This window comes from Micromys minutus (genome assembly GCF_963924665.1).
Source record: "Micromys minutus genome assembly, chromosome: 5".
In the NCBI taxonomy this organism is placed as follows: domain Eukaryota; kingdom Metazoa; phylum Chordata; class Mammalia; order Rodentia; family Muridae; genus Micromys; species Micromys minutus.
Genome location: NC_137974.1, coordinates 4,935,767 through 4,961,418, shown reverse-complemented (window position 1 = coordinate 4,961,418; position 25,652 = coordinate 4,935,767). Strand labels below are relative to the sequence as shown.

The 25,652-nt window shown below is 41.5% G+C and overlaps 1 protein-coding gene across 1 annotated transcript in view; it reads right to left on the bottom strand.

Moving 5' to 3' along the window:
* Positions 1–25,652, bottom strand: part of VWA8 (von Willebrand factor A domain containing 8) — a 298,398-nt gene that overhangs the window by 223,206 nt on the left and 49,540 nt on the right. The window contains exons 5-9 of the mRNA XM_080917170.1: positions 12,902–13,069; positions 10,755–10,919; positions 10,059–10,108; positions 9,449–9,557; positions 7,634–7,738 (exon numbers count right to left, since the gene is read on the bottom strand). Coding sequence (XP_080773296.1) covers positions 7,634–7,738; positions 9,449–9,557; positions 10,059–10,108; positions 10,755–10,919; positions 12,902–13,069 — 597 coding nt within the window. The remainder of the gene's footprint in view (positions 1–7,633; positions 7,739–9,448; positions 9,558–10,058; positions 10,109–10,754; positions 10,920–12,901; positions 13,070–25,652) is intronic.

Genomic DNA, 25,652 nt, shown 5'->3' with positions numbered 1-25,652 from the left:
AGAAAAAAGAAAACTCATCTACTTTTGATCAGAATTCTCTTTTCCTGCTTGTTCAATGAGAAAGAACTTCTACTGTGAAAGAAAGTGACTTGAATCCTCATTCTACCTCTGGTAAAACGATGTTTACATCACTCCAAAGTAAGGTACAATAGTGCTCTGGAAATGACCTTCATAACCCAAGCCCTACAGTTCATGTGCACATGGCCTTTGTTCCTGTAGAGATGTTTGGTTTTCCTGAAGTCAGCTGCATCACTGTAGACCCCACCATTCTGCTAGCAGCACACATGCCTACTTCACTAACACTGCTCTTGGTAAACCCACAAACTGCCAGCAAAGGTCTTAAACTCATTTTCTCCCCATTTTTCCTACCTTTTCCTTCTCAGTCTACTCTGAAAGTTCTCCATAATTTTCCCAACAACATCACTCAGGAAACATCAGGAAAGAAGAATTTAACAAAAGTCATCAACCAAAAGAGTATGGTACGCACTATGGTAATGGTGTCTCTTACATTCCAAGAGACAGGTACAGGAACCTCACAGCCAAGTATAAATAACATACCTTGAGATCATTTACGACTGCTATCTTACTGCGTATTCAGCCTGTTTTAGCCTATCTTTAAGAGAACAACCTTACTTGCTTTGGATTTCCTATGTGATTAGCTTCTACAACTTAAGCTAATGCATTGCTATAATCTTAAATTATTAACTGTTCCATGCCCTGGCCTAAGGTAATGCATGTGTTTGTAACATGTTATGATAACCATCTGCTAGAACAGGGTGGAAGTGGCTTTATAAAGTGCATATAAAATCCATCATGAATGCTGAATACCACATGGCTATAAATTATCTGGGTGAGCTGGGGTCAGCTGGAGTCAATGACTTCATCCCTTATAAAAAGATAGAGATCTCTGTAAAATATCCTTCACTCCTCCCCTGATGCTTTCTGTACTGTTTAATAAGAGAGAGAGAAGCACTTTGTCCGAGACACACGTGACACAGACTCAGAGACAGATTCACAAGACAGCATTTAAGCAGGCACAGATTTAGACTCATACATGCACAGGTAGGGACAATGGAAGACACGGGTAGAAGAGAAGCTGAGAATTCAAATCTGGGCTTGCTCTCAAATGACACCAAAGAGAATCGCTTTGACTTCTTTTCCTAACTTGACACCAACTTATCACTGGTAACTCTGAGTTTATTAGTAAGCTGTTCAAACCTATGCAACAGACTGTAGGCTACATTGGGGGTTGGAGGGAGAGAGGAAGAGAGGGAGCAGAGAGAGAAAGACATCAAAAACATTCATTAATCCCAGATTGAAAAGATACAGAGCTTGCATCTGTTTGTTTGCATTTTTTCTTAATCAGTATGTTTATTGTCTTTATGAAAAAAAATCTTCATAGAAAACTGCTTTAGCTTTAATGTGAGAGTTTAATGTGGTCACAGTTGACTGGATACCAAAACCGTTATAGAATAGGATTCTTTTCAATTTCATATTTCCTTTTAAAAAATCCAATACTATCCAGATATATAATTTTAGAAATCATCTGTTCTCATAACTTGAAGTTTTTCTCTTTTGAATGTATGAAATGCTGAACAGTACCTGCCACGGCGCTTTGGCATCCCCATGTGAATATCTAACGTGCACATCAATCAAACATACTCAGCCATGGGATCCTGATTTTCTACAGTCTCTCTATCCTCAACTTCATCAATAAAACTCCACAATCCGAAACCTTATCAATTTATAATTATCCTTGATTCAGGCCTTTAGAAAATCATATTGGCTCTACCTCCAAGCAACCTAAATGCATTTACGTCTTACCAACCTCATGGCTGGCCAAAGCCCCCATAATTAATATAACGGTCTCCTGACTGATTTTCCTCCACTTTCTCCCATCACTCCACAGAGTTCTCAGCTTATTCCTTAAATGCTGATGTTTCCATAATTCAGTGCCCAGTTTTTCTTTCTTCCTTTCTTCTTGTTCCTAGAACCTATTAGATAATTCCCCATAAATTCAACTACACTTACACAGTAGTGATTCCTGAGCATTTATCCTTTTTATTCCTCAAACATTCTGCTAACATGGGTGAGGGCCCCAATGCCGGGTCAAGACAGCCATGGGCTCCCAAAACAGCAAACTGCATTTTCTGCCTGGAAATCTCCTGCCAAGACCCCCCCCCACACACACACACACACATACCAGGCCCAACACAGACTCAGTGTGTGTACCAGCACCAAGCAGCTCTAGAAATAGAACTTCAGTTTAAAAGCTGCTAGACAAAGTCACCTAGAAAGTCCTAGATCAGAAAGGTCCCTAGTAGGAGCTGTGTCCTCCTCACACACACTCCCTTCTCCACTTTACCCATTAACTGACAGCATCTGCAGCTCACCTGTCCAAGTGGGGTTCCTTTCTCTTGACCTTTCACTCGTGTTCAGTCTCCCACACATGCTGTCATCAGCAAACACCTACCATCCCACCTCAGACATTTCCCATGCCTACTGCATTCATATTCACTGAACCATTGCTCTTACCAGAGCCATTCCTTATTTTTTTAAGCCACAGTGTTAGAAAATTACCATATTAAAATGTTATTAGAATGTCTGCTGCCCTAACCAGACTGTAAATTCTCCAAGAAAAGCGATCAGATAGCATCTGTTTCTGCATTTCTAGAATTCACTATGTAGACAATTATTTGCCAAATAATGAATGCTCAATTAATGTTTGTTGAACTGGATAAAACATTAAATGCAAGATTTTTCCAAGTTTCACAGAGAGAGAGATAGTTCAGACTATATTATCAATGAACAAGAGCCGCACTCCCTTTCTAACTCTCCCAGGGAACATACTAATTTAGTCATTGTTATGACGGAGCCCTGCTTAAGTAGGGCTAAGAGCCAAGACACGTTATAAGAAGCTCGGTGCATCTGTTATTAAACTGCTGGCAAGCAGACCATTCCCAAAGCATGGCAAGATGAGAATGAAAGTATTTTTGTTCAGTCTCAACTAAAGCCGAAGTGATTCCATGGCTACAAAGACGTTTTAAGAACGGGAGCATCATGTGACAGGTACCATCTGGGGGCTGAAGTCACTCCAGCCATTTCCCTCACTGGTTCAGAAAAGACAAAAGTATTCTGCATTTTATCTGACTGCATTTTCAGTGGGTAATAGGTTTTTCTTTAAAATGCAGTCTAATTAAATGATTACATTAAAATTCAAGTGCAACTACTCATTAATTTGTAAGATATCTATGAAAGAAAAATCTATTAGAACAGATATGTCCACCCCTTCATTGTGCCCTTTCTCAGTTTAATGAAGTGCACTAGCTTTCATATTTCCCATCGAAACTATTTGAGGCTATTGTTCTATTCACATTAGTTTAAGATATGCCTTGAAAAAAAATGAGAGAAAAACTTAAGGTATCAAATACATCAGAGTGCCCTAAAATAGATTAAGAGCTACAGCAGTGTGCAGCCTGCTCCACTGCTAAGACAGGACATTCGGCACTCATGTGTACAAAATGTCAGTGTGAGCAACAGCTCCTTAGGTTCAGGTGAGCTATGGCTGCAGCTTAACTTGCAGGTGAGATAATAAAGGTGACAAACACAGTCAGACCTTTTCTCCTACCAAAGTAATTACAACACCTACTATCAATGTTAGACGATTTCTGTTTGTAATATGAACCACTAACCCAATTTGGCTTCCCTTCTCATGAAGGCCAAAGAGATGGGCAAAGCTAAGAGAAACGGCATTAGTTCTTTCTTGAGAAATCCAACTCCTGAAGTAGATACAGGAAAGTAGAAATGGAGGTAGGGAGAAGGACCTCTAGAAACATGGTGTCTTAGCTAATTTCCAGTTGCTATAACTAAACATCTTGGCAAGACACTTACAGAAAGAAGGGTTCGTTTGGGGCTGGTCCTCTCCAAGGGTTGGAGTTTATGATAAAAGAGCAAAGGTATGGCAGCAGACAGCCATAGCTGAGACTTACAACTAGACCCACAGCAGGAGGCAGAGAGCTGATTGGGTATGGCTTCAGTTTTCAAAACCCAATGCAACACCTCTTCCAATAAGGCCACACTTCCTAATCCTCACCAAACTAGTCCACTAATGAGCTCATAAAGCTATGGAGAGCATCATCAGTCACTCAGACCATCAGAATGGTGGCAGGACACAGTGGTTTAAGAGGGTAAAGGGACACATAAGGAAGGACTACAGAGGTGGACGGGGGATAAACACCCACTGAAAATATCTGAAAAAGCCACGTGGAAACATTTTTATAAGTTTACTTAAAAGTGTGTATATATGTATATATCATACTATGTGGGAATGGGGCTTAAGTACAATTAGTCCACATAAGTTTATAATGTTCCCAACGGCCATAGACTAACAAAGCCCCCAAACACAGGAAACTTCCTTTTCAGTTGTTGGTCAGGGAGGTCCCAGAGGGTTCCAAAACAATACAGGCTGCTGCCCTTGTCCTTAACGCCTTCCAGAACTTAAAAGTAAGACTTATTACTGAAACACCACACACTTCAAACACAAGACTGGGAGAAATTGATCTGGAATTCACCTGGAAGCCTTCTCTTTGAGGACTAGTTCTCAAAGTATCTGAAAGTGCTGTGCACGCTACCAGGGGAGTAGAAGAATCAACTACCCTAGCCAGCTACAAAGCCTATGGACCACAGGAGTGTCCCAGCAAGATATCCCCAGTGGTACAATATACTGGCACTTTTGTTGTGGGGGTGACTATTAGCTGTCAATCTGAACTTAAATGCCTACTCAACAAGTGAAAATTCATACTTGGTACTATAAACTTAGCCCACTGCCCATGGCTGGAGAAGTCACAGGAGAATAACTTGCTACTGCCATTTTCCTAAGCCAGTACAATTTCTAACTATAATCTTCTTGACCTTTGTCAAAAAATCCGTTTTGCAACAGACAGAAGTTATTAGAGATCCAAGACTGGACAAAAAGCAGAAAATAATGACTTTATGGTGCCTGCTCAGCCCCAGTCAGTATCTACAACACAACCCCAACATCTAAGGCTCAGAGATCATCCTGGAAGAGGAGGAGGAAAGATTGTAAGAACCAGGGTGCCTATTGCTACGTGATATCTTCAAAGCAATGACCTGGTTGCTGCAACCATGAAATCTCAACAAATATGGTTGCTTAAACAAGACCCTAAAGAATACTTAAGGCTGTCAAATTCTGGCCTTCAAATAATGGAAGTCCCAGGCAGTATTTATGTTTTAACTACTACAGAGAAATCTACATGTTTAGCCAGATGTGAAAGAGAAACAAACTGTCCCAAGAAGGAGCTAATTAGTAAGCCAATAATTTTCTACTGAATATCAACACATACATATACACTAACAAAACATCACAGGGTATTTTTAGCCTTTTGAAACTCTGCACTGGTAACCATACAATGAAAAACTATGCTATAAATATTTTAAAAGAAAAGCATGTCCCAAGAATTAGCAACTGAGGACAAAAATAACATAAATTTATACTGTAAAACTACACCAAAGAAGATATTAAAAACCATTTCAAAATTGTATACACTATATAATTATAAAAGTGCCTTCCAGGCTATGAATACATTGTAAAGTTTGCCTTCTTATTAAATTACGTGTTTGTTCTTAAATTTTTTAAATGTTAGAATTTTTTAATTTTTGCAATTTTTACTTTGAAGTAATTTCAAAATAAGAAAATCAAAGGATACAATTATACAAAATTTCTATTTCAACTTCACCCAAGTTCCTTGTTACAATTCCAGCATGTGTTGGCTTCCCTATGATATGTGTACAATCAACTAATTTTTTCCTATCAACAAATTGAGAGCAAGCTGAAGATATGATAGTCCATATCTTAAAGAGTTTACCACTGCCTGAAAGCAAGAACTCTAGCAAATTTAAACACTACCTAAGTTGCCAAATAAGAAATATATACAACCATGCTACCCAATCCATCACGATGTGTGTTCTCAATGTACCCACAATGCCACTTGCTCCTATGTGACCAAAAGCCTTGCAGGAAGACACATGGCACATAGCTGCTGTCACTCTTTGGTCGCCTTCAACCCAGGGAAGTTCTTCCGTTCTTTCATGGACTGAAGTTTTAAATACACAGGTCTTCCTTCTGCAAAGTGTCCCTTAGCCCAAGACTGTAATGTTTTTCTTCACAGTCTAACTCTGATCTGCAACTCCCAGCAGGATTCCCAACAAACAATGCTCTCTTCCCAGCACAATGCTAGAGAGGCACGCAATGTCAATGTAGTCAGTTTGTTCTGTTCGGTCATGTTGACAGTAACTATAAAAATATCACTTTCCTATTTTAAAGTCAACTGAGTATTTTGCAAGAAGATATTCAGAGGTGACATTAATATCCAGTTATGAAAGAACATGTGCACACACACATACACTTCACACTTTCCTAACTCAGCCATCAATCTAATGATGGCCTAATAGTGATTTTTCAATTTCTGTAATTTCTTCCATATTTGTTGGCACACATTCTACAGTAACAAGGAGAATTGCTTGTTCTCCATATTTAAATCTTTTAATAGGATGGATACCTATTCTATATGGTTTTGATATGCCAATATCATTTACTGGAAATCTCCTTGATCTCATCTTGTGATTTTTGATCCAATCTTTAGTTCAGCCCTAATTCTCAGTAACTAGATCCTATTAGCAGACATAGTATTTAGACTTTCAGGCACTTGGTGCGATCATAGTTTCTAGGCTCTGTTAGGCCATAGAGCTAGAAAATGCACACACACACACACACACACACACACACACACACACACACAGAGGGAGAGAGAGACAGAGAGAGGTGGGGACACCTATTTATAAATATTGGGTAACATTATATCCTCTGGCCATGACACTGCCATTGTCAAATTGAAACCAGAGCTGCTGTGTTTACCAATGTAAGGCTTTCACAAGAATGCCCACTGCCATCCCCTGATGGAAGGGAGAGCGGGTTCACGAGGCAGTATATGAGCATCTCTCTCAGGCACTCACGGGGCTGTGCCCTAGACCCACAGGATGTACCTTGAGCACACAGTGTGGCCAACTGTAAGCTCTCCTGCCTCCTGTAAGTAGCCTAGCTTAAACAACCTGGTGCACCAAACTAGATTTGGGTGGAATCACTTCCTTACTCTGCTGTTTGTGCTTCACCTGGGGAGCACAGAAGACAGTTGAGTACATCTTCCCAGGAGAAACAATTCCTATATGTAGGCACCGAAGAGCAACACGATTCATGTTCCTACCTCCATTTCCAACCCAGGACCCTGGGGTCCTTCCATGTCTTCCTCGTTCTGTGTTCATAATCTTACTCTGACAGTGAGACACATAACTCCCACTACAATGAACGCATCCATTCCTTTGCTCAGCTCTGTCTGTTTATTTGCCCCATGTAACAAATTTCTCAGCCATACCCACACCTTCCCACCACTGCTTTCTTGTTATTGGCATCATATGCTTCCTGTCTTGCAAGAGGAGAAAAGGGAAGACAAAGAAAAAAAGGTAGGTAAGGAAAAGTTCAAGAGGGGTACAGGAAAGATAGGAAGATGGAAAGGAATGAAATGAAGAGGACAGAGGGGAAGGGAAAGCAGATACTCACTTTTAAAACACCCTCCACGGCCATCTTCCCTTCATGTCCTAGTAACACAGTGTAAGGATACACCCACTGGATTGCATGTTCAACTGACATCATGGGAAAAGAATCCTATTTAGGAACAGACATACATAGAGGTCAGCAAAAGCTCAGTCACAGACAATGTATCTTAAATGTACATATCATGCTAAAGTCCCTTTATTTCCCCAGAAAGCAGCATCTTCCAGCAATGTAAAGGAGCAGACTTCTTCCTGTCCTGCATCACATCCCTGAGAGCCATGCACTCCCACCTTTCCACTGCATTACTGGTCCCATGCTTCTCTATCTAATCTGCCCTTGTTCTGGGGCTCTAGACCAAAGCCCCAGCTATCTGGCACAGGACCGTACAGTATATAAGTCTGACAGCTGCAGGAGCACACACCTACCCCACACCTAGTCACTCTGAGCACCACATTATCATCCTCCACTACTAAAATGAATTAATCTCATCTACACCCAGCAAGCCTCACAATAATAACTTCAAGTGTTCAGTAGCCTCTAATTCTTCACCCACATCGTACTGCACTCAAGTCTGTTCACCGTTAACAAGCTATCGAGCAAGGGAGCCATGTTCTGGTCATACAGGGTGCTCCAATTCTTAGCGGTTGCACTGTAAGAAAAGGCTGCCTTTACCTTCAAGTAGCTCAGAAAACATTGGGGGTAGAAGGGTACATGTACAAGCAGGGGTAGCAACATGTTAACAACATGGGCTTCTAATGGAAGAGATAAATAAAAAGATACACATAGAGAGAGAGAGAATTTAGTAAACAAGAAGTATGCCAGATGTACAAACAATGTAAACAATAGACAGGAAAGCTGACCACCTGCAAACTCTGGGGGGAAAGCAATAAGCTTATGAGTCCAATTTCAGATAATGCCTTCCTCAGCAGGGTGCCACTCAGCATTTCAACAGCCTCCTCCCATTCACTGTGGAGACCCAGAACCTTCCTACCCTCCAGTCAGTAACAGAGGTGTCTCCATTAAGATAAAAACAGGCACTCCACACTCCACCTACTTCACAACCTCTGGTGGGCCATTACTCCCTCACCATAAAACCCAAGCAGGCTGACTCATCAACAAAATAAGTCACAGTGAGGTTCTAACCTCAGTCTCTACCACAGACAGTTCTCGCTCTGCAAACATTCCAAGGCCATCTTCGGCTGAACATTCTGCATGTGCCCTCTGCCCTGAAGGCTTTCCCATCATTCCAGACAGGACACCACGTGCTTTGGGAAAGTAACTGTGCTCCTGCAAATGTATTCAGGTCTGCTCTTAGATTCTCTACATATGTCCCAGATTCCTCTCCCTTCCCACACTTAGACAAGTCTGGCAAATATAGGTTGCCTTTAGGCTCCTGGAGCCATCTTTTTTTTTCCCACAAGTTGGGAGACCTGCTAGTACCTAGGAACCTGTGTACTTTAGGATAGCCACTAACCAGGGACTCCTGGAAGCTAGGGTGGGAAAACTCAGCTGCCTTGCCTCAGGCTGGGTAAGTTTAGCCATCTATTTCCCTAAGGAGTATCTATTCTTTGACCAGCCAAAGCAGTCTTTCCCCTGGAATCTCCAGGAGGCTGCATTTCTACCTCTCCTTTCAAAGCTGCAAACTCCCCAGAGACCAAGCATGCCACTGGTGCCTGCACGGTGTGTTTCCGTGCACACATCCATCTCAGACCTTTTATGGAAGGAGATGACAACTCAAGTAATCAATTTCCAATGCTAAGCTTCAATTCGCCTTTGCCACATCTGAGAATATGTATCGTCGCTCCATTATTTTATACTCACCAGGATTTGAACCGCCTCTGACAAACTATCTATGGGAAAGTCTGGAAGCCCAAGTGTAGAAGATTCTTGGGAGCAGAGGGTTGTAGCAAATGACAAGAGCTGAGAAATCCTAGAGGGGACCAAGTTCAAACTGTACTTGAGTAACTGTAGCATGTAAAATGGACATTAAGTTAAAATAGGCTGATTTCATTAATCTAAGAAAGATGAAATATACTATGAATTCTTAAAGAACAATGGGTCATATAACATTCCATTACAAACTCAGACGTCTCCTCTAATCTATCTGTATGTGAGGTTACACACCTGGTCTAAATCATTATTGAGCCTCATCCCCACCTTCCTAAAGCTCAAAGGTGTAGGTGCTGAGAGTGTCCGAACGCTGAGAAAGCACAGCTCCCAAGCCCCGCTTTCTGCTGAAACCTTAGGATCCTGCTTCTCTAGTCTGTCTGCAAAGGCGGACTCATACTTTTGGACTCATTTCAATGTGCATGTCTTCATGAAGCCTCAACAAAACTAAACTGTTAAGCAACATTTTAAGTTTAAAAAAAACAAATTTAATTTTTAAACAAATTAAATGTTTAATCATCCAATATTTATAAAGTATACTTACTTCTCAGCAGAAACATTGGCTCCAACTGAATATAACAGTTTTAGTTGGTCCTAAATAGCAGAAACATATACAACCAATTAATAATAAATATATTAATTATTAATTATAAAGTTTTATAAATAAACCAAACTTTTAATTAAGCAGACACTGTAAGGTACAGCATTCCGATATGTTCTATTTAATAAAGGCAAAGGCGGCCTTTAAAAAAAAAGTCAGGGGGCTGGAGAGATGGCTCAGCAGTTTAGAGCACTGACTGCTCTTCCAGAGGTCCTGAGTTCAATTCCCAGCAACCACATGGTGACTCACAACCATCTGTAATGGGATCCAATGTTCTCTTCTCTGAAGGCAGCAACAGTGTACCCACATACACAGAATAAATAAATAAATAGTCACGGGGTTAGAGAGAGGTCAGCAGTTAAGAGCACTAGCGTCCAGAGGAGTCTAGTTCAATTCCCAGCACTAAGATGGTGGCTCACAACTGTCTATAACTTCAGTTCTAGGGGATAAGATGCCTTCTTCTAGCCTCCACAGGTACTAAATGCATGAGTAGGTCACATACACATACATGTAGGCAAAGCATTCATACACACAAAATCAAATAAAAACAAAAATAAAAATATAATATTACTGATGTAAAATTTAATGTCTTACTATAGATAAAAACCATTTCAAGCACTATGCCCTTGGTATACTTACCTGAAAGGGTAGAAAATAAATATCTCTGGCTTGAAATCGAGAACGGAGCGGGGGGTCTAATGGATTCCCAGAGTACCTGGGCACTGGTAAGCCCAAGGCAATCACACGAAAATTTTCACTAACTCGAACAATCTTCCAAGCATCCAACTCCTCTTTAGTGTGATCCTATGAAAGTAAGAGATCAAACATTACAGCGTAAGTAATCCAGACTACAGCTGCCAGAGCCAGTGACACAGACTTCAAAGGCAAGAGCTGCCAAGAAATCATACCCTGGATGTTGAGAGCAGAGTGTTTAAGAACTGTGTCAAAAATCAAGCCGTTGAGGAATGCAGCAAAACAAATGAGGATCCAATGCCAAAGAAAGCTCACAGCCTGAAGACTGCTGTTAGGAAGGAAAGGTAGCCCACACGGCCAGGAACTAAAGAGCCCAAGACAGAGTGCCAGCTCTAGTCCATAACATGAAAGGGCCAGAGGGCAGATATTATCCAAAAGCTAGACCTAGAACAGACTTCCCACCAGAGCAGAGGTTGCCCACAGACCACAGAGAATTACACTTATAGGTGTACTTCTATTAAGGCATCTGACTAATAATATCAGTGTTTTAAAACTTACTTTTCTGACTTAACTTACAGAATTTCACATCCACGTCCACAATAGCCACAATACTGATAGATGGCATTGTAAGAATGAACTCGAACGCGCGCACACACACACACACACACACACACACACACACACACACACAAAAGCAGTATATGGTGCTACTCTCACACACACAAAAGCAGTATATGGTGCCACTCTTAAGCAATGTGTAACAGATTAGCACATGCATATCTGTAAGTAAAAGTGTGAGAACGACTTCCAGTCCCAGAGTGTCGATGGATAAGAAGGGCTGCAGAGCTGCTGAGATCCAGCGAGGTGCAGCTCAGGCTTCTCACCAGGGCTTGCCTCACTGCTAAAGCCTTTGAAGAGCCCTCCTTGGATGGGTAGTGAGAGTGGGGCTGCTTTTCCAGAATTCCCAGCATGCATGTGACAGCTCACAACTGTCCATAAGTGTTGTCCTCTTTGTATGCATCATGGCACAGCATTTATCTACTGATTTACTATTCATTCAACAAAATTGTGAATGGATAGCATGTGCTAAATATTCTTCAAAGGGCATGAAAAAATCCTGCCCATTTAAGATGTGCACACTAATGGAGGGAGTGGACAGTAAAACTAGAACATAAGTGACCCCTACAGAGCGTCAGGAGACCACACAGGGAGAATGGAAGCATCACAAGGGTACGGACGTAGAGGACAGACTGCAATCTAAGTAGGAGCATCAGGGTTCATTGGTAAGGTAACAGACTCTGAAGGGGTTGCAGGAGTGAGATGAGCAAAGGCCTGGGGAAAAAAACATTTCAGGAACAAAATCTACCTGTGCAAAGCCTAAACCTGGGAGAAGCCTACTGAGCAAGTACAGCCTAGCAGTGCCTGGTGCTAGACGGGAGTCAAAAAGGAGGCAGACAGGAAGACCTGAGGAAAGAAGTGGCAAGGGCCTGATTATCTGGGTGTCCTGCGATGGAAGGGTCCGAATCCTACTCTGAAACAAGAAGCCATTGGGGTCAGAGCACAGTACAGATTCATATCAGTCTGTTTTGTTTTGGTTGAGTTTGGGGGGAGGTGTTGTGTTTTGAGACAAGGTCATAAGCATCCCTGTGGGCCTACAGCTCACTAGGTTATGTAACCTTGAGCAGCTGATTCTCCTGCCTCAGCCTGTGAAATGCTGGGATCACAGTCGGGAGACACGCTGCCCTCCAGCCCCAGAGTACCTTTTTAACATCCTATTCATGTCTATCAGTCCCTACAAACACTGCATTTTCTGAGTTTAAGAGCTGGACTTTTGTATCCCAGGTGCTCAGCACTGTCTAAACGTCACTGCCATGATAGTTGTTAAAATAAAGAAGGAAAAAGGAGAAAGATGGGTAAGAGGAGAAATAGCTGTTGAGATGTTAAAGAAATGGGGGAGCCCATCAATCCAGGTCTTTGCAGATGGAAGCCTTTGACAATCGGGTAAATTCGTGATTTACTCAGGCAAACAGAAGGTCCACGTGAGCACTCTCCCAGACACACCCCCTCTGAGGTGAGGCCAGCTTCCCTCTTACTTGGAGAAGCTTGTCATAGCGCTCAGCAGACATGAGGAAGCGCCCATCTTCCAGCTGCATCTCCCGGTTCTCCAGCAAGTTGTTCAACACTGGAAGCACGTTTCTCTCTGCCTTTTCCAAGCCTTCTAAAACCAGCGTCCTGCCTTCTGTGGCAGCCCGAACAGCACACTATTTCCAAGAAATACAAAGGCAAAATGAAATCAGCGAGAGCACCCATGCCTGCCTGATTACACGTGCACTGGAACTTAGTGTGTTCCTTATGCTAGGACAGAATCAGGACAGGTGGGTTCAGTCTTATTTTTGTTTTCCCAGCCCGTCTGATCCCAGGCAAACAAGTCTACTTTCTTGTGCCTGCTTAGTCATCTGTTAAATGAAGAGAGCTGGAGATGATCTCCAGAGGTTTTTGAAACATTACATTTTAGATTACATAGTCAATGAAATAGAAAACTAACACTTATCTATGAATGGGTAACATAATGAAGAAAGGGAACAGATTCCTTAACTGGAGAAGAGAAAGGAAGGTAATAGCCAGGCCTCTGTTCCATAAGTCTTATGAAAACCAAAGTTCTGGGTAGGGAAGCTTGAAGACCTCAGTGTTTGCTAATGTGTTATTAAAACAAGTTCTGTTTTCCTGTGATATTCGATGCTGACAACATTACACATTTGGCTGACTAAGCTGATAAGTAAGTAAATCCCTGTGGATTTAAGAAAATTTGTAATGGAGGGAAACAGGAAGTAAATGATAATGCCCAGAAAATGGTGAACTTCTCCTTTAGCTTACCGGAAAAATCCCAAGCACAAATCTTTACATCAGAGTCCCTGAAAATCAGCTTTAGAGAAGACGCGAATTCACGTTTCTCTGCATGCAGCACAGACAGAACTAACACTGCTAAGTGTGTCTCGCCGCTCCTGTGTCATCTTCAGTTTCTTGGCACTGGAGTGTCTTAGAACAATAGGCTCTCCTTTACTGTAAGTTCGTTAAATATCGGTCCAGACTTGGACTCGTCACCCATGGCCTCTACTCACAACTGCTCATGCTGCTTCCAAGTAATCTCCATCCCTCGACTCCAGGTACCTTTTCTACGCTAATCCATTTGCAAACTTCAGGTCCTCGTGGTTGCACTGCATAGATGTCTGCAATCAGACTCCACGGCACCCCCGGCTCCCCCTACAACACTGAGAACACCCTGTTTCTCTCAAATCTGCTCCATTTCTATTGTAGATTGCTTTTCATGCCGTGATAAATAGCACGACCAAAAGCATTTGTCTCATCTTACAACTCCCAGGTAGTGAGGAAATACGGGGTAGATACTCAAAGCAGGAACCTGAAGCAGAAGCCACGGAGGAACACTGCCTACTGAGTTCTCTGCCTGCTCAGGAGTGGCACCACCTGTAGTGGGCTGGGCCCTCCCACATCAATCCTTAATCAAGAAAATGACCACAGACTTGCCAATCTGATGGATGTAATTCCTCAATGGGCTCCCTCTTCCCAGGTAACTACAGCAATGGGATAGTCAAACTTTCGTTGTGTTGACAAAAACTAACCAGCACGTCTTATGCCCTTCCTTTATGACAGGGCTCCAAAATTGTCTCTCATCTCCTAGATTTGATTTATCTTCATATTCTGATAGTCTAACATCCTTACTTCAACTTGAACTTATCCAGCACAGTGACTGGCCTGCCATCCAAGAACTTAGGCGTCTAAGGCAAAAGGAAAGCATGTGAAGGCCAGCCTGGGTTTACCTTGCTGCAAAGGTACAATGAGGCCAGAGTATTTCTGGACTCATCCCTTTCGGCCCTCCCCTAGTTCAGGCCTTCTTAATCCCTCAGATCTCCTCTCTAAGAGTCCAAGTTGCTTAATTTACCAGAGACGCATACTAAATTATGGTGTCTGCAACATCCCCCGCTATCAGCCACCCCGCTGGTAGCTCTTAAGTGACAGTGAACTTGGTCTGATTTCTCCCTCTCAATCTTTCTTACAATGAACTTTTTAACTTAATTAATTTTTCTTTAGTGATTAATGGAATAAAAGAACTAACCATTTCTATTTCCCTCCACATACCCATCCAATAACCAGAAACATTTCTGGAGTGCTACAGCATTCCTTTTCCAAATATCAAAGCAAATCAGGATATCCTTTCAATATAATTTTAATGTTGCACTGTATAGTAAAGGGTTCATTTATTTCAGGTATCTATGAACTATTATAAGAAAATAACTAATGATACTATCCCTCTTTAAGAACAAGATCAACTCACAAATAATTCTTCTAATCTATCATTATTGCAAATGTTTTTATTTTCTTCTATGAAACTGACCATCATGTCATGGTATTTATTTATTTATTATTATTGAATGAATCAAGGTGACTTCAGAACCCCCAAAGGAATGGGGTGTAGGGGGTCTTGCCTCTTCTGTGTAAAGAACAAAACTGGAACCATGGTTTCTACAGCATCAAAACTCAGAGAACAGACCAGGAGAGAAGGTCTCTGGACATCCTCTGATGAAAGCCCACTTCAGCTGCAGTTCAGTTAAGCTTTCTTTACCAGAAGCCGTCTTCGCAAGAACACATCACTACTGATAAAAAATAAATATCACCATGAGTAGCAAAATTCTTTTGTAAGTTAAGTTTTTATCAACCTTTAATAAGACCAACTATTAGATTTGACTTTTAGAAGCTTCACAAGAATAAAAAATCCTTATTTGTTGAGAAAAACTTAGATATACACTGATCAAAATTTCATAGTTTGCTAACTATGGGCAGGAAAAGCAACATCTGACAACACTCGGCTGAGGGAACATGCAACTCTGCCTTCATTTACCTCACAGGTACTGGGGCTCCTACACACACAATCCAGAATAAATGTAGAGATCAGAAGCAGAAGCCAAGCACACAAAGATCCTTTCTTCTACTCTAATGCATGTACAGAAACAAGAAGCTAAGGAACTGGTGGTTGAGAAAAGACAGTACCCCTGTGGTCACCTGAAAGCCCTCCCTACACTGCACCTCTTCGCCAGTTAGCAATAGTGCCACTAAATACTAAAGGAGATGCCTCATTCAGAAGGCATCACAGCAGTAAGTACGGCAGGCCAGAATCATGCTCCAAACTGTGCCTAGCCATGAGCTCTGCCAGGCTCCCACCTTAGGATGCTGACACTGTGCTAGGGTGGACACACCATCACTTCTACATGTCCTTAACAAGGCTACATCATTTCACACGGAGGAAACATCAGGCAACCCAAAGATGAGCGACAGTCTCCAGAATTACTGGCCACAAAGAGGGACAAATCCTGCTGCAGACACCCACTGAGCACCACACGTGGGTAGTGGCAGCCATTTATTGAATGATTCAAAACGTAGGTGTATTGAGAGGAGGAAGAAATTGTGGATAAATACAGAAAAGAGAGTAATTAATTACTGAAATAAAACTTAAGGAGGTTGTTGCTTGGTGTTAGAGCAAGCCATCTGTAAGCTCTCTATGAGATCCACAGCTCAAGTAAGAATTTAAAAAACAGTAAATCTCTCCAACTTTGTTTCTAATTTGATATGTTATTTATTAATCTTACGCACTAAGTGGCAATGAATTGGTGATTCCAAGCATGTGGGTATGAAAAGAGTTACTTTGCTTTCTGTTGATGTGATTAAACACCAAGATGAAAATCAACTGGGGGGGGGGGTGCTCAGAGTTTACAGTCCAACATCAGAAGCCCTGGCAGGAACTTGAAACAGGAGTCAGGAATCAGGAACTGGAGGAGAAACCACAGGGGAATGCTCATTACTGGCTTACTTCTCCCTCCTAGCATGTTCAGCTGCCTTTCTTTTACCACCCAGACCCAAGCTTTCAAGAATGGCACAGCCCACGTGGATATGTTCTCTTACATAACTCGGCAATCAAGAAAAAGCCTCGTAGACATGCCCACTGGTGACCTGGTAGAGGAACCCTAGTTTGACAAAAATGAGCCTGCACAATTATAAATTTATTAAAATGATCAATTCTGTAGAGGAAGAAAAAGAAAATAATGGTAAATGTCACAAAGGACTTTAATTTCTTGTGTGTAATTTACAGCCTTTGGTAATATGGCTGTAAACCAGAAGCATCTCATTCCTACCTATTTTGCTGGGCAAAACCCAGCAGCTGCAACTAGCTCCCTGCAACTGGAGCCTGCTACTGGAGCCTGCTGCCTACAGACTCCGAGACTCCATAGTCCCTGCCCTTGCTGTACAGAACAAGCACAGTAAGGTTCAGGTTGTTGAGTAGTTGGTGCTACTTCCATTGGTGCAAGCACAGCCCACCCAATCTTCTTCTGCACCAGTGTCTGTGTGTCTGTCCTTCCTTCATTCCCTTGCGTCTCCAAACAGGTCAAGTCTGTGAGCCTCATAACTTGTGACCCATATTAAAACTTTTCAATTTACTAGGTAAGAATATTAGCTCACAGGAAAAGGTCTTAGGCAGATGCTCTGTGGGAAGGGAATCTGAAGCACTTGACGTAAAGAGCAAGTACCAGTCACTGCCTCAGTTACCAACCCACTTCCTGATTCCTTACACACACATGAACTGACTTAAATGCTTTAATCAGAACTTTCAGACTTTGTTACTCTAATCTGAACATAAGTAAGCACTCTAACATATCAGTGCTGCTTCAGACCCCATATAAGCTTCAACTTAATTGGACAGAAAATCCTGCTACAGGTGCCATGCCTACCACAGGGCCAGCATCCGGCCCTCACTCAGCCGTGTTCCCAGTCTGACGTCTGCTCATAGAGAAGTAATGTTGGCCCTCCCTGTTCTCTCATGCACACTGTATCTCCCTGGCAGGACCCCTTGGTCCTCAGAGGTCAGCCCTCCATTTATGCAGTAGCCGCACAAGTGCTCAGTTAAGAAGCACCGCTCTGTAACCTGGGGACACACTCAGGACAGCCATCTGAGCTTGAGAAAAGGACTCGAGCAACTCTGCAGCTTTTCTACATAGACTGGGAAGCATGGCAAGGTTTCTCTTGAGATCTTACAGCCTAGAAGCGAAGAGTGCATTTTTATGTGGCCTGACTAGCTATGGCACCCCTCAGGAGAAATTAGACCACCTTCGAAGAGTCTTTCTTGTCTATCAAGTGACAGAACCTCACAGACCTAATTAGAATCAGGAGAAAGACACAGTGCTTCTGCCGACCGGCCATCTCACACCTCAGCTTTACTCAGCCAGCACGTGGACGTAAAGGAGGCCAAAATGAAAGCAGGTATATGACCTGAAATAAAAACCTAAGTTTGTTCTAGATTTTCTTCCAATTTGATAAGACCTGCCTGCGGCAAGTAATTAATCTAGATATCTGTGGCCTCATTTACTAAATGAGAGTGTCCTCCAGGGCTGTCCAGAACATGATAATTTAAAAAGCAGTACTAGAATAAAAAAGTAACGGTGTTTATTAAAATGTAAATCACTGCTAATACAGTCATTACTAATGAAAATTAATTCCCCACAGCTTCGCATTTACTCAAAAACTAACAACAACAAAAACTGAAACCTACAGTATGTAAATGTACTGGAGGCAAGGGCACAATGAAAAACTTGGATTTTAAGTTCTTTACTCGTGTGTATGTGTGTGTCTGTGTGTGTGTGTGTGTGTGTGTGTGTGTGTGCGCGAGCGCACACACACAGAAGCCCAAGATCCACACTGAGCAACTTTTTCAGTTGCTTTCCATTCTATGTCTTGAGACAGGTCCTCACTGAGCCTTACGTTCACAAATTCTGCTAGATTAGCTGGTCAGCAAATTCAATAAATCAGACTATATCTGGCCTGTCCCCAACCTACCCTCTACTCAATCCCCTTCCCCACTCCTGGGTTACAGACTCGTAACCCTGCCTGGCTTTATGTGGTTGCTGGAAATCCAAACTCAGGACCTCATGTCTACGCAGTAGGCATGTCACTGAACGCAACCATCTCCTCAGCCCCAAATCTTTATTTTAAAATATCAGAACAGTAAACCCTTCCTCCTTTAAACAATAACAAAAAAATGAATATGAAAATAGGATAAACTGATTTTGTTTGCTACTATAGTGTGACTGTGTCCCTCAAAGATACTTAGTTTGGGGGCCAAAAAGATGGGTCAGCAGTTAGGAGCACTGACTGCTCTTCCAGAGGTCCTTAGTTCAATTCCCAGCAACTACATGGTGGCTCACAGCCATCTGTAATGAAATCTGATGCCCTCTTCTGGTTCTGTTCTGTGAAGACAGCAACAGTGCACTCACATAAAATATATAAATCCAAAAAAAAAAAAAAAAAAAAAAGACATCTGGTTATAAAAGACATCTGGTTATAAAAAAAAGATCAGTAGTTTGATACCTGGTCCTTAGTAGAGTCTTTAAAAAGTAATTAGGTAATCAAGGCTACTTACTATGAACAGGTTGATGTTACAGCCTCGAAAGTAGATTAATTATTGTGCAAAGGATGAACCTGGCCTGTATCTTCTCTCAATTCTCTTAGGTTCCTCTGCTTCCTTCCTGCCCCTTCACCATGCCCTTCTAATCTTTATGCCAAAAAAAAAAAAAAAAAAAAGCTTCCCTCAGAAAAAAAGCCCCCCATTCTCAGACTTCCCAGCCTCCAGAGCTGTGGGTCAAATAAGTTCCTGGTCATTGTTACATCAACACAGAATACAGTAAGTTGCTCTACTACTTAACTTGCCTTGCGGGGAGGGACACAGCTTAGTCAGGTTCATCTTTGAGCCTTCATTTCTTTAAATGGAGTTTAAAAAGTCAAATGAAAAAACCCTCCAGAAGTTTGTCGCTAAGCAATAATCAGTGACTGGGTATTACAGCATTAAAGGCATATGCCTTTAATCTCAACACTTGGGAAGCAGAGGTGGGGAATCTCTTTGAGTTCAAAGCTAGCCTAGCTATGTTCCAGGACAGCCAAGGCTACACAGTGAGATCCTGTCTCTGAAAAACAAACGGAATGAGTGAAAGATCATAGGTAGAGTTAGAACCACTGCAAAATAACTGACACAGAGGACAAGTCCCACACGACCTCACTTACAGAAGGACCTACAACCGCAGGAGAGAGGAGCAGGTCAAGAAGGGGATGAGGAGCAGGTGCTGGGTTATATGTAGCAGGAGCACCGTTCAGGTGTGCTGTCCACAGCAGGGTGACAACAGATAATTCACTACGAGAATTGTTTATTTTCATCTCTATACAATTTATGGGTCTATTTCATGGTCTAGAATAAGCCTGCATACCCAATGTTAACATCTGCTTACTAAACAAAGTCCTCCTTCTTAAAGAAAAAAAGGGGGTCAGGGCTTGTTTGTAACAGGACAACCCTGAGGTACAGTATTAGTGTGTACATGCAAGAAACCTAGACTTGGCCTCGTTAAAACTATGACCCAATCAAGCAGCTAAATGACCTGTTTTTACAAATAAAAAGTACATTTCATTTTGCCTGAATTATAATATCTGACCCAAATATACTGTGAATACTTAATTACAAGGCACAGACATTCAATTATTAATATAAATTAAAGAAAAGCTTCTTTTTTAAAAAATGAGTTATTGTTACAGTTATGAACAGTAGCATGTGGTCACTGAAGTTGTCAATGTGATCACCATGATCACCATCATTACTTTTGGGAGAAGCAACAACACCAATCCCTAATCTGCTATTAGTCAATTACATGACCCTGGCCATGGACACTTATTGTCCCATCTATAAGGCAATAAGCAGTCTCCCCACTAAGCACGTTTTTAAGATCAAGTAGCACTGACATAAAGCACCTAGCACAAGAGCAGTCTCTCTACAAATACCTTCTCGTCATTTCTTTTGTTATTTCTTAATTTCATTCCCAAACCTACCAAACAGTCCACATTATATAGACAGGAAAGAGCTGCCCTCAGTATGGCAGCAACCCAAGGTCTGCAGAGTCTTGGGGCTCTGACTACCACAGGCAAAAGTAGCAAGTGCAGGAGCAGAGCAGTGACCCGCCGGCAGAGTCCAGCGCTGTCTTGGGAAGCTCTGACTTCCTTTGTCAGCACCACACTCCTTTCCCATTGACTGGAAGCTTAGAGAAAGGAGAGCCAATGAATTCTAAAAATTAGACCTCACATAAAAATTGAAAAAGACTCTAAGCCAGTGACCGCCACACGAGGCAATGAGACACCCTTTGGAGCATGAGTGGACATACTTCCTGGAATGCAACTTGACGATGAAGAACAAGGCTCTTAAGAAAGTCTCACTATGCCCACAAAGATTCATACTTCTAGGATTTGTTTCTAAAAACCTCATCTGATCATAACAATATTTAAGTACAACAATATTCAATAAATGTTATTTGCAATATCAAAAAGCCACAACAAATTTAGTGGCTGACAACATGAGAGGGTACAGAAAATGGCAACATTATATAACAGCATTACTATTTGGTGAACTATAGTACGGACATTTTAAAAAAACATATTTTAAAGAAATACCCAACTTTAAAAGATAGCAGGTATAATAAGGAATGTTGCAGATTTTATATATGATATTCCACTTTTGTCAGTTATTTAATAGGCACATAGACAAAAAGCTGTAGAAAGTATTCAAAATGTTGGTCTTCGTAAAGCACATAACAAGTAATTTAAAATCCTTAGCGACAGCACGGACAGCAGTACCACGTTAACTATCCTGAAAACCACAAGTGTTCTCCCGTTACCCGAGTGCAGCTACAGGCAGTGTTCCATGTGTCCATCTATCCAGTAACAGGCATTACATGAGTGTGATTAAAGTTAGTATCTTTACCGCCCAGAATCAAATCCAATGGTTAACAATATTAAAGAAATTTCTTAAAGAACTTGGAGTCTCAAAACTGTAATTAAGTAGCAATCACTGGCCACTTTTGTCTACCTAGAATTCAAATGGTAATTAATTATAACTTGTGATAATTTAAAACAGATGTCTAAATAATCAATATTTGGATAGAGAGACAGCTCAGCAGTTAAAAGAGCTTGCTGCAATGCCACAGACTCGGGACTCTGTTCCCAGGACCCACACTCACAACCACATAAAAGCAAGTCTTTTCTTAAGGATCAATCACTTATGCACAGAAACACCAACTGTTCTTAGTCACGCCCTTTTCTTTTCAATGTCCTTAAAGTTTTACCAAGATTGATAACTTAAAGGCAAAATCTACCATCAAATCAAAGTGTCATTTGTGTTCCAGTTTTGAGTGCCAGAGAGGAATAAAGGATATATTCTAACAGAAAAACAGAAAATAAATGTGAAAGCCATGGCAAGTTCACACGCTGATGCCATGTTAAGCTGTGTTACAGGGTTTGGATATATTTATCTTATTAGGAACTCATTCTGTGCCTTTAACCAACAACCTGTAAAGTACCAGAAAGTAAATTTAAATTAACTGAAACCTCAAAAGAGTCCGAGGCAATTGAAAGAGAAAAGACCAATGTGGCCTCTATTAAGTCACGGGCTTTGAAGGTGTCGATGTGTTACTGAATGTTAAAAACTGATGTGTGCCCTGAAGAAGGTTCACCAAGGAGGGAGTATAAAATACACCATAAATGTATATGGTTCTTCACATTTTATACACTGCAGTAACTATGAAATATGTCTGTAAATACATATTTTAGAATGGCAGAAAGTTTTGTTAAAATAATTTACATTATGCCTTAAACAATTAATCTTTAGGCTGGAGAGATGGCTCAATAGTTAAGAACACAGGCTGCTTTTACAGAGAACCAGGGTTTGATTCCAAGCATCCATATGGCAGCTCACAACTGTCTGTAACTCTGACCTAGGGGAATGTGGTGCCTTCTTTGGCCTTTGTAGAGCCTATCTACATATGGTACACAGAAATACACGCCAGCAGAACAAACACCCATGTCACAAGATAAAATTAAATTTAACAAGATATAAATAGTTCTTCCAATGGATATAAATCAAACAATTGTTTGTTTTGCATTTTATTTTATGTGTATGAATGTTCTGTCTCAGATCTCCTTGGACTGAAGTTAGAGACGACTGTGAGCTGCTGTGTTGGGGCTCAGAATTGAGCCTCCGGAAGAACAGCTCTTAACCTCTAAGCCCTCTCTCTAATCCCGAAACAATTTTAAAAGATAATTAAAACTTACAAACAAAAAATCTTTGGCTCATCAGTTAATTTAGTTCCTAAAATAATTCCATCCCTGAAGAGCCAAAGTTTTAAGCCATTTTTGAAATTATAGACACATTAAGACCTACTGTAAGACTGGAAATCACAAGCCACAGCTGTCACCCACGGCAGCTGCACATAACGTGTGGGGCACAAGCAGTCCTCACAAGAGACTCCTTTAAAATACACTCGTGCATCATCCGTGAAGGGGAAAGATGAAGGTCTCAGAATTTTCCACTAATGACACTAAGGCTGCCATCACGTGAAGTGACTACCAAGTTTCTGTACTTTATGTACATTTTTAATTTAGTAACAATAATTAATTCAAGAGGTGTGAATATTCTGTTCCACAAAAACCTCCTCCTCAGAATTATAGTCTTTTAATTATAAAGAATGTGCCTGTTAAAATAAAATGTTAAACTTCACCAAGAGTCTGCCTATGCGTGGTGGAAAGCACTTATAAACCCAGATATACTGGGAGCACACTCTCACGCACACACATGCACATACAACACCAGCTCTTACAGTTTCTAGCAGAAATGTCCCTACAGGTCATATTTTGAGCATGTGTTCAGCTAGGTGTACTGTTTCAGGAAACTAGAACTTTCAGGAGTGGGGCCTGGTCTGTGGCAGCCCTCTGTCTCTGTCTCTGTCTGTCTGTCTGTCTGTCTCTCTCTCTCTCCCTCTCTCTCTCTCTCTCTCTCTCTCTCTCAGCTTCCTGGTATATCCCTACATGAACAGTCTCTGGCAGCCACGCCCACTACAAGGACTGGGTGATTTCCCCGATATGGTTTCCCTGCCATGCTGGCTGAAAACCTTCAGAAACCATGAAGCAAAAATAAGCCTCTCCTCCCTTAAACTACTGCTGCCAGGTATTTTGGTCACAAGACACAAAAGGAACAAACCTTTATCTCACTCCAGATTTCTATTCTCACATCCATAACTGCGTCTGTGTAGCCTTCTGGAAGACCTCAATGTGCACAAAAGCACAGATGCATTTCTTTATCACAAACGAGATCACAAACTGTCTGAACACTTCTTTCCACCCATGCTCTGGACTTCTTATTAGTGTAGACTAAGGCCCCACCCTGTAGTGTATATGCATGAGTGTGAAACCAGGCCTTCTTATGTGCTAGGCAAACGACTCTTTCATGAAGCAAATGCTAGCAGTATTTCATCCTTTTTAATGGCTAGAGAGTATTATAGTAACAATGATTTCATTAACCTTCTCAGTATGTATCATTACTGTTTCCAATTAGTTTTCTGATTTTGAAAATATTGCAATTTGTTGCAGTAACTTTTAAAAAAATACTAGAATACTAGACCCGGCTGTTAAGCTCTGCCACACGGTCCACAAGCCGCCCTCTCCCGGCTGTCTCTCCAGGCAGTTGGTTACCACGACTGGCACACACATCTCATTCTGCAGCCCTGCACCAGAGCTGCATGTTCCAGCTGCCTCTCAGCCTCTCACACACTGTTCTCCACAGCCTGGTAAATTCATGACTTATCAATCAGATTTATTTATTACATTCTTCAATCCACAGTCCATCCACACAATAAGCTTACAACCAGTTGACAAAGATATAAACTGCCCACTTAGATAAGATAAATTGACCTATAGAAATCCATTCCTTAGAATGGATACATAACCTATGGCTACTCAGAGATGCGTGGATGGAGACGGGTCATCTTTGTCTTCCCTGTTGATTATCCTCCTTATCCAATCATGTATCGCCTTGATATCAACATATAGCAACTAGTATCACTGAACACAAATCTTTATGAATACATTTGTGTAGGGGCACGAAGGGCTTCATGCTCACAGACCTGTGCTAGGGGAGCCTAGAACTTTAAGCAAATAGAACTGTTCCTTCAAGAGAAGGGATGCAAAGTCTGCTGTCTGCCCAGAGGCTGGAACAGATGTGCATTCTAGCCTGCTGACTTAGGTACAATCTGTGTGGCTGGACACATTCCGGAGCCTGACTCCCTCTCCAGACCCTTCTTGTAAACTTGCTTTTCTTGGTCAATCTGTAGAGCCTATCTGTATGGAAGGTGTTATGTGTACTTTACAAAGAGTTTCACTGCAGTCATACCTGACATGTATTTAGCTACTTAGTTCCTCAGAGATTTAGTCACACTTTGCTGTGCTTGCAGTATTGAGTTAGCTAATACAGGAATAGTTTTCACCACATTGTGCTGTGTTTAAATACACCAAAAGAAACACTCGCAGTCAGACTTCCCAAGTTTGAATGAATGCTGACTACTATAGTGCCTTTTCTCCCCACAGCTTGTCTCTCTGTTGAAGGTTGCAAAGACCCCTCACACATCTGGAAGAAAAATGCTGGAAAAATACCAGCTGCATGCAGATATTTGCCCATGCTTCGTCTGCTGTTTGTTGTCTTCTGAGAGGCGGTGTTAATTACCTAAACCCGTAGCACCCTGCACGGCCTCAGCAGCTCAGCTCTTTACATCTCTTCTCCATCAACGGTGGATACCAGCGAATCTTTAGTTAATCAAAGAGTCAGAGATAGCCCTGGAACTCAATGGTTACTACAAATATTTTCTGTATAACTTCATAGTTTTAGTCCCTATCCCATATACCATGAGGCATTAGAAAGAA